The sequence below is a fragment of the Asterias rubens genome, chromosome 1 (assembly GCF_902459465.1).
Source record: "Asterias rubens chromosome 1, eAstRub1.3, whole genome shotgun sequence".
Taxonomy (NCBI): domain Eukaryota; kingdom Metazoa; phylum Echinodermata; class Asteroidea; order Forcipulatida; family Asteriidae; genus Asterias; species Asterias rubens.
This window is the reverse complement of record NC_047062.1, coordinates 30,449,551-30,462,185: the sequence shown is the minus strand read 5'-3', so window position 1 is coordinate 30,462,185 and position 12,635 is coordinate 30,449,551. Positions and strand designations below refer to the sequence as shown.

Sequence of the window (12,635 nt, the reverse complement as noted above, 5' to 3'; positions counted from 1 at the left end):
TATACTGAACGCACGCAGTCTTACAGGAGCTAGACATTCAAGTTCCGTCGGTAAAATGGAACAGCGCCCTCCATTGAAATTGTTTATTGACACATGTGCTCATTTGTTTTGATCACAGAGAGATGACTGTGCGCTTCTCACATTCTCAGCTGGAAGTCATCAACCAGCTCTTGTAAGTTTATATAGCTCCATGGTTATTTGAGCTGGGTCTGTGTCAGTCGCTCAAAAGGAGTTAATAAGTCGCCATTTTCAAATCGCCAGTCTGCCGTAGACGAAATGGAATCATCGTCGTCAAAAAAGGTAAAATAAATAAACATTACAACTAGAATAAAAAAGTGGTAGTAACTAAGTTAGAGGTTACTAAAAGAGTAAGATAAGCGTTCCGCTATCGTTCGTGGTGACTTCTAGAAACTATAGTTTCTTCTAAGTTCTATAAACTATAGTATCTAGAAGTAGTAAATAAGTTGGGGGTAGGTCCCCACCAATAAAATGAAAATTAATAAAATAATGCAAATGGACGTCACAAGTTGGATATCTTTCCGTGTTTTCACCACGGCAGGGAGTCTTTATATTTATTCAAAAATAAAAACAAGATTATTCTTAATTGGTTTTCTTATAACCATTGATGAAAAATAACACAGCTTCCATTTCAGCCGACCTATCATTTAGTATGATAGAATCAGAGAAAGACTCTGAAAAAAAGACTTCACAAAAGACTTTGCTACCTAGAGGCCTAGGGTCGAAACGTCAGGCCACACCTTTTTTTTTGTAAGTTAGTTAGTCTTTTTTATAAAGTTTATGATCTCTGAATAATTGATATAACGATTTAAACTTTCTGGTGATTGAAATCTTTCAAAATTACCAGTGTCTAGCTGTGTATGGTCATGCATGCTGTGTGCTGTTTAGAATAACATCCAAAAATTAAATGAAGCAATCCTGTCAATCATCAGGGCCAACACTCCCACAAAAAGAGACTTCCATCCAGATCGTTGTATCATGGAGGTAGAAATATGGTTGTATCCGCAGATTTACCATTTATTTATAGTTTCTTCCTATTTATATCCACACCATGCAAAGCTTCAAACAATATTCAGCCCTATCAAATTGGATATCGATATTACTTTCATGGTCTTTCAGAGCATTTTGGAGGTTGCAAATTTAATTATTGACACTCACAATTGGGGCTACCTGACTGCGGGAGTGTAAACATAACCCAAAATGCCTCGATGCACTTAAAACAAATTAAAAGTGATCTATTTACAAATGTACACTACAGATACAAATAACAGGTCAGTTGTATACAAAGTTGTATAAAAAATGTCAATCCTAGAGACCGACACATACTCCTGGCCCCCAATGAACCTTGCAGAGGCCCAAATGGGCGAGTCCTTTGGCTCAGCCTTGTAGGCTCAACACATGAAGGCAGAATTTATTCATGAACTCAGCCACTCAACCATAGACCTATGGAGTTAATTGGGCTGAGCTATGGCCGATTGTTGGGCACTTCTTTTGTTGGGAAAGAACACAATTGTTGTATTTCTAAAGTCCTTTTGGTTTTTCAATAACTTCAAAAGCTTTTCCCACAGTACAGAAAGAATTGAGTAGGTTTATGCATGGTTGAGAACCATGTTCTGGTAGATAAAATCTCTGGGGTATTGCAATATTGGTTCTGAGAAAAAATAGCAGGCCTACTGTAATTTTTGTTGACATAATTTTCAAAAAGTGTGTTCTTCTCCTCTTGAGGATGAGCAGAGATACAAAGCAGGACTCTGCTTTCTGCATCTTTGTGGCAGATCAACTTTCAAACCTCCCAAAAGAGTTTAGTTGACTAGTCTAGATACATGGTTTGAGGCATTACACAGTGGGGTATCAGTCTCCTGGCGACAACTAATAATAATAATAATAGACCATTTTTATATAGCGCTTTTCACGCCCGAGGGGTGTCTCAAAGCGCTTCCGACAATATTACCCCTGGTCACTGGGCCTTTAATCATTCATTAAACCATCTCAGCTCCCTGGGGAGTATACAGCCTGTGTGCAATATATGCGCTACTCGGCTAAACCAATCACAAGAACCATCTCTGCCCTCACAGGTACCCATTTGCCCCTGGGTGGAGAGAAGCAATTATAGTTAAGTGCCTTGCTCAGGGACACAAGTGTCACGACCGGGATTCAAACTCACACTCTGCTGAACAGAAGCATCAGAGCTTGAGTTCGGTGCTCTTATCCACTCGGCCACGACACCCTAGAGCAAGCTAGTCGAAACTTTGAGACCAATTTAAGAACTCACTCCTCTGTAGTGCCGCTAATAACGATTCTCTTAAAGCTAAAGTAGTATTAGTTGTCCCAGCCAATTTTCTATACCTTCCACCCAGGTAGTAGTTACAAAGAAGGACAGTTCTTTTCAGAACTGAGAGGTCTCCCAAACAATCCGATAAATATACTCCGCAGTTAATAAAGAAAGACAGTTCTCTAAGAACTTCTGACTGGCACCCCCGAACAAAGATATTGACAAAATAGGGACACCGCCAATATAGGGCTAGATAGCTCAGTTGGTAGAGCGCCGGCACGTTAATCCGGAGGTCGTTTCTAGTCGATTCTTTGTTCAACCCAAAAACCGTTAACATAAAATTAACACATTTTTATATTTATTTCATTTTACCTTTACGTTTAAGTTTCCTAATACGGCAAATCTTGGCTAAAAATTAATCACTGAAAAGCATCAAGCACTTGTATGTTTCGTTTTTGAAAGGGCAAGGGCACTTAGGCATTTTCTCCTCGATAAAGGGCACCCCGACCCTATGAGGAAATTGTAAGTATTTACTGGAGCCTTTCAAGGGCACCAAGGCAATGACCATATGGCCTTGCCTTTATCAGGCCTGATGAGCAAGCTAGTCACAGTGGAGAGGCATATTACCTCCTATCTTTCAATACCATAACAACTTAGGTTTGTTTGCCTTAGGGATTTAGGTGTATTGATATTTAGTTACCAGTGTGGTACAAAATATGCAAATCAGTGAGGGTCTAAAACTGTTCCTTGTTTGTGTTGTTTGACATGTTTGAAAAAAAAATTTTGCTTTCATGTTTGACAACCCTAGCCTTTTTTTTTAGAACATTAATGAAAGTTTTAAACAAAACCAATTTGTTGTTGTTGTTTTGGTGTTTTTTTTTTTGGGGGGGGGGGTGGTGTATTAAATGAGTGTGATGAAGTGTCTTCATTGAATATTTACCATTCGTTTTCTGTTAAATCAGGATTATGTTTAGGGTTGGGAACAGGCTTACTAAAACTATAGAGCAAGGGGTCAGACTAGAGCCTGATTTCAAAAACCTGCCCAAGCACAAAAAGCACATCAAACAGTTTTACTTAACAATTCTGTGACTGGCTAGCCCATCCTGTTCATTTATAAATGCTACAAAAATAGAGCAATATTTTCTGCCTAAAAGTGGGCCCTGTCCTTGCTCTATGCTAATACCAACCAAATGAGTCCAACATTTGAATGCCAATATTTGGTTAGCATCCAGCAACCTAGTTCCTTTCGAACCTACTCATCAAACTAAGACAGTCTAAAACAAGGTGGGAGATTGTTCCAAAGTTTTGGATCAGCGTACACAAATGCCCGATCACCTTGGGTAGCCCTTGATTTTTCTTGATGGGTGCGAACTTCTGAGACGGTAAGTTCATGGTTATGAGCTCTTGAAAGTACATTGGTGCTGAAAGGAATTTTATTGCCCAAAATGTCCAGAGCACTGGAGTAAAGGGCATCCATACATTATTGTAAATAATGCACTATACTAATTTATGTTATCCTTGATGCATAACATCAACTAATTTTGTTTCTTTTCTTGATATAGAAAGGGCTTCTGGAACGTCTGGAAGATGGTGTTGTTATTGGTGATGGAAGCTACGTCGTAAATCTAGAGAAGCGAGGTTATGTTACTGCTGGTATGTGGACCCCAGAAGCAGTCCTCAAATATCCTGAAGCCGGTATGACAAAACTGTTATAGTTGTAAAAATATTTTATATGACTTTCCTCACGGCTTCCCTGATTCAACAGTGAGCAGGTTTGTCAGCTTAAGTGCAGAAAAGAGATTACTTTGACGGCAAAGTGTACCAACCTTTGGTAATTGTCAAAGTCCAGTATTCTCACTTGGTGTATCCCAACATATGCATAAAATAACAAACCTGTGAAAATTTGGGCTCAATTGGTCATTGAAGTTGCAAGAGGATAATGAAAGAAAAAAACAACTTTGTTGCACAAACTTGTGTGCTTTCAGATGCCCCAAAACAACAACAATGTTACTTCAGAGGGAACAATGCTTTAAACTATCAACAGCACTTTGATGCTCTTTACCAAATAAGTTTTTACGCTAACATATTTTGAGTAATAGCCACTAGTGTACTTAAAAACTACGTCTATGAACCTGTAGTTCATCCCTCTCCCCCAGACTCATAAGCCCCTCCCCTTACTCTACACTGTTATCAACAGTGGTACACTTTATCCTGATTGTTTGGCACAGATAGTCAATATTATGATTATCAACGAGAAATAGTGATAAGGTGCTTTGGGTCTAGCAATTGGCTTAGACATAACAAACAAAAATGCTATGTTGGCGTAACCCGACCTACCTTAAAAAAACGGCCGACCCTGGATATTTTTTCAAGGGAAGAAATTTAATGATTCAAATCTATTAAAGATATAAAAATAAAATAAATGTCATCAAGAGTTTAAGAATATACTATCAAGTTGTGTGTAGCCTTGTTTAAAAAAAAAAAAAATTGTGTATACTACCGGCTTAACCAATTTTTGGGCTCGTTACGCCAACATAACACACAAAAATATATGCCTTAATTACTCTGTTTTCCCAGTTAACATAACAAAAGTGGAACTAGTCGAGCACAGATATCATTTTTGTAACTGTTTTATCATTAATACTCTTTCCTAATTTCTACAAGTCAACAGAAACAACGTCTCTGGAACCACGCATGCAACTGTAGCTTCACCATAGAAGAGGAAATGAACAAAATGTCAAAGATTTTGAATAGTATTGTTCAATTTTGAATGGTTAAACCATGGTTAAACTGAGAATATAAAAAGAGAAAATCACCTGATCTGAGAAAAAGTTGCATGCGCCCCTCTGGATAGGATAGCACAAACATTCATAATCCTATTCTGTTTGTGTATAGTAACTCCATGTGTGTCACCCCACATAAACAGTGCACACTACATTGATTAGGTTTCGATTAGATAAGAACGTCATGTGATAAGCACTAGTCTGGGACAACTTGACACAGTCCTTCTGAACTATTCTTTTTGGCAATCAAATAGATGGATTTTTTTTGGGACTATCAGGAAAAATCTTGTGCTTAACTATTATAATAATAATAATTCGTTTTTATATAGCGCTTTCCACACCTGAAGGGCGTCCCAAAGTGCTTCACATTATTGGGGAGTATACAGCCTGTGCAACATTAATATGCGCTACTCGGCTAAATCAATCACAAGAACCATCTCTGCCCTCACATGTACCCATTTACCCCTGGGTGGAGAGAAGCAATTATAGTTAAGTATCTTGCTCAGGGACACAAGAGTCACGACTGGGATTCGAACCCACACTCTGCGGAACAGAAGCATCAGAACTTGAGTTCGGTGCTCTTATCCGCTCGGCCACAACACCCTTAATCAAGCTAAATCATGATGGCCCGATACTTCATGGAGGCAACAAAGCGATTGCCTTTGTGCCCTTTGGTCAGTGCGACTGCGTGCATGCAGTGAAAACGCAGCAAGAGTAGTTTGGGGTATATTCAGACAAATTGACCCAAACCAAATAGTGCTCTTAGGCCATAATGCGTACATCATACCTCAATATGGCTTGTTGAAACCAGGTGGTTTAATATGGAATTTGAACAAAACCAGTTGGTTTATACACTTAAACATAGTTAACCTAGTTGAACAGAGTTCAAACCAGTTGGTTTTATATGGAAATTGGGTACCAGTTGAGCCCAGTTAACTGGGTTTAACTGGAATTTTGACCTGGGTCAGGGGTCCCAGTGTTGCAAGATTTAATTTGATGTAATTTATTGTTTGTCTATGTTTAGTGCTTCAGCTGCATAGGGACTACCTACGAGCAGGTGCTGATATTCTCACCACATTCACATTCTACTCCAACGATGAAAGATTTAAAGTGCTTGAAGGTCAAACCAATGGAACCCCGGGCATGGACGGGCACATTCATGTAAGTGCTTTTTATAAGCTCTGATACAAATATAATTAATCAAGAAGATTATTTAGTGACAGTGTAACTACTGACTGCAAGAAGTCTTGGGTGAATGCTAATGATGGAGAAAAACCTCAAAATAATGAACCAGTGAAAAAAGCTGCTTAACAAGTTTTCACATTAAATGTACTATTTTCTACGGAATTTCCCCCAGGGAATAACAGGTTGCCTTTTCACAGTATGATTGCTTTGGGGATAAAAGATAGTGTGGACAGGGTTCATAATGAGCTTCCTTATCCTGCTAGCTGGTCACAGAAAGTTTAAATAGAAGAAGAAAAATATATATAAATATATACTTAGCCATATTGTCATGGAAAGCAAAGGACTAGGACACCATCAGGGTTAGACTTTTGGGACAAAAGTGTCACAACTAATACAACTAATTGGTAGAGCGCCGGCACGTTAATCCGGAGGTCGTTGGTTCGAATCCCACTCTAGTCAATTCTTTGTTCAACCCCAAAAAACTAATACAAAAATCCACACGTCTTGGTCCTTGTAGTTGCAAGAGAATATTGAAAGAAAAAACACCCCTCTTGCACAAATGTGTCTGCTTTCAGATGCCTAATAAAAGACTTCAGGCCTAAAGTAAAGGCTGTTTTATTTAAGCAAGAAATTACCTCCTTCCCCAAAACTGCATAACATCAGAAGGAGCAGTTTCTCACAATGTTTTATACTATCAACAGCTCTCCATAAGCCGTTTTTGAGGTATGGAGGACACAATACTACTATGCACTGCTATAGTGGCCACCATATCTCAAAAAAAGCTAATTGCTCGCTACCAAGTTATTTTGAGTAGTTACCAAAAGTGTCCTTGCTTTAAGTAAGAGAGACAGCTCAATTGAGTCTTCCTGTTTTTATTTTATTTACTTTCAACAGGCTCGTGATCTGAATCTCAAGGCCTGTGACTTGGCCAGGCAAGTAGCATCAGAAGGGGACGCTCTAGTTGCTGGTGGCTTCTCACCAGTCCGTCCATTCAGTGAAGACAAGAGCAAGGAGCACATCCAGGCGGAGTTCAAGAAGCAAGCGGACGTCTTCCAGGAGAAGAAAGTGGACTGTTTATTGGGAGAGGTAGGGCTTCAAAATAGTTTCATTTCATTTATTCTGGTCGTGAAGCCAAGGACTCTCAAAAAAGCAAACTTAATAATAATAATATTAATAACCAGTTTTTATATTGCGCTTTTTACACCCGAAGGGCATATCAAAGCGCTTCCAACATTAGTACCCCTGGTCACTGGGCCTTAACTCATTCCTCAACTCATCTCAGCTTCCTGCGGAGTATACACCCTGTGCAACAATAATATGCGCTACACGGCTAAGTAAATCACAAGAATCGTCTCAACCCTCACAGGTACCCATTTACTCCTGGGTAACTGTACTAGCCAAGAACCCAATGTAGAAAAGACAAGGAATAAAGTTTCAGTTTAAGATGTGGAAGGACCATCGTGGTTGTATCAATTAGTTGACATTATATAGGATTTATGAGGCATTCATTGCGTGGTGAGGTATCAATATATATTTGGCTTTCGGTAGCACCATGTGTGTACCTTCTTGCAAATTCTTCAGAGAACTGTCTTGCATTATCTTCTACTTTCGCGGAGACTTCTCAGTTCTGCTTTGTGCCTGTTCGGGGTTGCCCTTTTGGCACTAAGTTGTATTTTGTGCAATGAAGGTGATACATTGTAAACTAAACTAATCTAACCTAAGTTTATTCATTTTGGTTTCACCGATTATACACCCATGTGTGCTAGCACTATATACTCAACAACAAAAGAAAAAATCACATGCACAGGGTAGGATTCGAACCCATGACCTTTGCAAAGTTTGTTGCTTAAAGTGTGATTGTATATTTTTTGTGCTGCAGTTTTTTGGGACAGTGGAAGAGGCAGAGTGGGCGATTGAGGTCATGAAGACATTGGACATTCCAGTAGTCTGCTCCATGAGAGTACCTCCCTCTGGGGATGAGGATGGTATCCTGCCACAGGAGTGTGCTGTACGCATGGCAAGAGCAGGTAGTCATTTATTTGTGTGCACTTTTATATAAACAGGGTTGGCTAATTTGTAAAAGCTACTGTGCGTAAGTGGCTTGTTAAAAGAATACATGGGAAGGCTTAAAAAGGAAAGGATAATAAATTTTCAAATGGGACTTTTTTTCGGCCACCTGCTGCTTGTACCAAAATGCATAGCAGTCGCAAACGGCCACAAGGTTTGACCTACTTCCAGCCACAAAAAGAGATCAAAGTAGATGTCGAGTCTGGATATGAAATTCTCTAATGTAGTATGTTAACATAGTATCCCACTTTAACATCTATTAAATGACACCATTCCTTTTCAGGTTCGTTACCAAAGTATGACCTTTAAAGGCACTGGACACCTTTGGTAATTGTCAAAGACCAGTATTCTCACTGGTTGTATCCCAACATATGCACAATATAACAAACCTGTGACCATTTTGGATCAATTGGTCGTCAAAGTTGCAAGAAAATAATGAAAGAAGAAACACCCTTGTTGCACTTGAATGAGTGCTTTCAGATGCCTAATAAAAGGCTTAAAGCCTGAAGTCTTCTAATATTTGAGTGAGAAATAACCGTTTTCTCAAAAACTACGTTACTTCAGAGGGAGCCTTTCCTCACAATGTTTTATACTATCAACGGCTCTCCATTGCTCGTTACCGAGCAAGTTTTTATGCCAACAATTAAAAACAACCTGGGAAGCGGCAGCCAGGGAAAGCAGCGGCATTGCTCGTTACCGAGCAAGTTTTTATGCCAACAATTAAGAACCCATGTTTTTGTCCTACTGCTTAGGTGCTGATGTTGTTGGAGTTAACTGCATGTATGATCCTACCATTACACTAAAGACCCTCGCTCTGATGAAACGGGGCTTAGAGGAGGCAGGGCTGAAGGCGTACCTCATGGCTCAACCTGTTGGATATCACACCACAGAGGTTGAGAACGACCCTCGAGGGTACGTAGCACTCCCAGAGTTCCCATTCGGTGAGTCACATCTTTCCACTCTAGTCAATTTGTCTTTGTTCAACCCATATCGTTAAAAATGTACCCAGTCAGTTTCCATTGTTTTTTTCTAATATTTGATATCCACTTAAGTCGCATCCACTTAAGGTGATCCCCCGGCTGCCGCTTCCCAGGTTGTATCATAATTTGGGTGTGATACCTGGCCTCATGGCAGTTAACGGTTATATGGCTTCTGACTGGCACCCAGAACAAAGATGTTAACAATATTAGGCAGACCGTAACATAGGGCTAGATAACTTTGTTAATAGAGCGCCGGTACATTTACCGAGGTCGTTCGTTCGAGTCTAACTCTTGTAAATTGTTCTTTCTTCTACCCCAAATCCTTTTAAACTCTTTCAGTGCCAAGGTTGTACATGTACGATCTATTTTATGTATTACGATAGTGTCATTATCAAAATGTACGATTTATTAATATGTACTACAAAAGTGTCATAAATCGTACATGTACGACTCACAACACACATGTTATCACGAGAGGACACTCAAAAGATTATTGACAATGTAATAATTTATTGTATTATCTCACAATACTTGTGCCATTATCAAAATGTACGATCTATTTTATGTACTCTAAAAGTGTCATGTATCGTACATGCAACACATAACACACATGTTATCACGAGAGGACATTGACAATGTAATAATTTATTGTAGCATCTCACAATACTTGTGCCATTATCAAAATGTACGATCTATTTTATGTACTCTAAAAGTGTCAGGTATCGTACATAGACACATAAAACACATGTTATCACGAGAGGACATTCACAATGTAATAATTGATCGTGTTATCTCACGATACTTTTGTCTTTTTATAGCCATGGAACCGCGCTTACTGACACGTATGGACGTCCACACATTCACAAGGAAGGCATATGAGCTTGGAGTTAAATATATTGGGGGCTGCTGTGGCTACGAGCCTTATCATATAAGAGCATCTGCAGAAGAGGTACACATTTAATAGATGTTTTAAAAATTTGCATCGGGGATTAAGAATAATAATTTTGGTATTCACCGAGTATACAGTGCTAACACTAATCGGTGTTTATGGGTAAAAAACAAAATTAATAGGTACAAATTTGATTAATTTTTGCAAATTTTATTAGTGGGAGGGGGGCTGGTTGAAGAAGGTTTGAGAGCAATCAATTTTGTTTGAAGGTTGAAATTTATTGCTAAGTTTAAATGACAATTCAACATGCATTATAAGTTTTCTCATTTTATAGTTTATTGATTTAATGGTTCTATTGTTTTGTCTATATTGTGGCATGTCGTGGCCGAGTGGTCTAATTCACTGGACCCAAGCTCTGGTGTTGTCAGCAGCAGAGTGTGTGTTCAAATCCGGGTCATGACACTAGTTTCCTTGAGCAATTAAGGCACTTGACAATAAATGCTCAGTGAAAAAAGTTGGGAAGGTATTGCATTCTGCTCAAGCCAGGCTCCTAGTGGATGATACATGCCTACATCCTTACGGACTGTGAAGGGGCAACCCGGTTTAAGCCACAGGAGTAGGTGGCAATGTGCCCCTTAAGGCAGTAGGGTCAATAGCCTTAATCAGTTAACCTTATGATTTAAAGGCAGTGGATACTATTGGTAATTACTCAAAATAATTATCAGCATAGAACCTTTCTTGGTGACGAGTAATGGGGAGAGGTTGATGGTCTAAAACATTGTGAGAAACGGCTCCCTCTGAAGTGCCATAGTTTTCGAGAAAGAAGTAATTTTCCACGAATTTGAATTTGAGACCTCAGATTTAGAACCTGAGGTCTCAAAATCAACCATCTAAACGCACACAACTTCGTGTGACAGGGGTGTTTTTTTCTTTCATTATTATCTTGCAAGTTCGTGAATTGAACTCAAATTTTCACAGGTTTGTTATTTTCTGCATATGTTGAGGTACACCAACTGTGCAGGCTAGTCTTTGACAATTACCAATAGTGTCCACTGCCTTTAACGCAATCTCTTATAAAATAAAAACCAAAAAATACATTCATATTATTTGTAGTCTTCTGATTTGAATGTTGTCTTTTACATTGTGTTAATATCTTGGGTTTGTTCGTTGTGTGTTAACAGTTAGCAGCCGAGAGAGGTTGTAGGCCACCTGGTGCAGACAATCACGAAGGTTTCAAAGCGCTTGAAAGAAGCAGCTTCAAAGAGCAATGGGAAAGGTAAATGTACATACGAAGAAAAAAAAATAACTTAACGAACCAGGAAGATAGAAATTTATTGAAAGTCTCACCATCAAAGAGTTTTTTCTTGGTGTGTCATGGCCTAGCGGTTACGAGCACTGGATTCAAACTCTGGTGTTTCTGATCAGCAGAGTGTGGGTTCGAATCCCAGTCAGGACACCCTTGTCCTTTAGCAAGACACTTGACCATCAGGTTCAATAACTTGCATGTAATTCCTTTATCAAGTCGGTTTTAGTAATTAATTTTCTTCATTTCTCCTTGGTTATGTATTTAACTTTCAGGCATTTATTTTAACATAATTATCTCTATAGGGACAAAACCAGTTTTGTGCAAAGTAAATGCACCTTGAAATGAACTTTGAACATGATATACTAACACTAACTAACATTTGCCTGTCCCTTATGATTTCCCTCTTACAGAGCTAACCCGGAGTACTGGGCCAACCTCGTTCCAGCAGCTGGAAGAAAAATTAAATTTCTAGCAACAGACTGACAGCTCCAAGGTTTTTCTTGCATAATGGTTTAATCCCTAGAACAAAAATAAATGTAATTCTATCCATTATTATTGTGAGATAGGGTGCTAATCTTAAGCAAACCCCTGTACGAGCTCAAGATTAAAACCCTGTGTTTATAGAAGGATGATAAAGCGCTTGGTCATTTTAGGACAGTATGCCAAAGCTGACTATGCTATGACAGCTAATAACATCTCAATGTAAACAAGTTTGTATATAAACATAATTATTGACCTCAAGGGTAAGTTGACCTTTAGAATCTGGACTTCCAGGCACCCACGGTCGCTTTCACAAAGAAGTCTTTTAAAGGCACTGGACACCTTTGGTAATTGTCAAAGACCAGTATTCTCAACTCACAATAGCGTATCGATGTGTTTATTTTAATCAATGCGTTTACATTATGCCAACAGCATTCCTTTAACGACGCTGGACACTATTGGTAATTGTCAAAGACTAGCCTTCACAGTTGGTGTATCTCAACATGTGCCCAAAATAACAAACCTGTGAAGATTTGAGCTCAATCGGTCATCGAAGTTGTGAGATATAATGAAAGAAAAAAAACACCCTTGTCACACGAAGTTGTGTGCTTTCAGATGCTTGATTTCAAGACCTCTGAGGTCTCGAAATCAAATT

The 12,635-nt window shown here is 39.0% G+C and overlaps 1 protein-coding gene across 2 annotated transcripts; it reads left to right on the top strand.

The window, feature by feature from the left end:
• The first annotated feature begins 121 nt into the window (after positions 1-121).
• LOC117300418 (betaine--homocysteine S-methyltransferase 1-like) lies at positions 122-12,500 on the top strand. 2 transcript variants are annotated; one of them, XM_033784215.1, is made up of 9 exons: positions 122-300; positions 3,853-3,943; positions 6,098-6,234; positions 7,153-7,344; positions 8,138-8,285; positions 9,078-9,266; positions 10,124-10,254; positions 11,376-11,470; positions 11,911-12,500. In XM_033784215.1, the coding sequence occupies exons 1-9, from the start codon at positions 277-279 to the stop codon at positions 11,981-11,983; spliced, it is 1,080 nt and encodes a 359-aa protein (XP_033640106.1). In that variant the 5' UTR covers positions 122-276; the 3' UTR covers positions 11,984-12,500. The 2 variants fall into 2 exon arrangements, with proteins under 2 accessions (XP_033640106.1, XP_033640100.1); XM_033784209.1 differs by having other exon boundaries at positions 3,853-3,985.
• Positions 12,501-12,635: the final 135 nt, after the last annotated feature.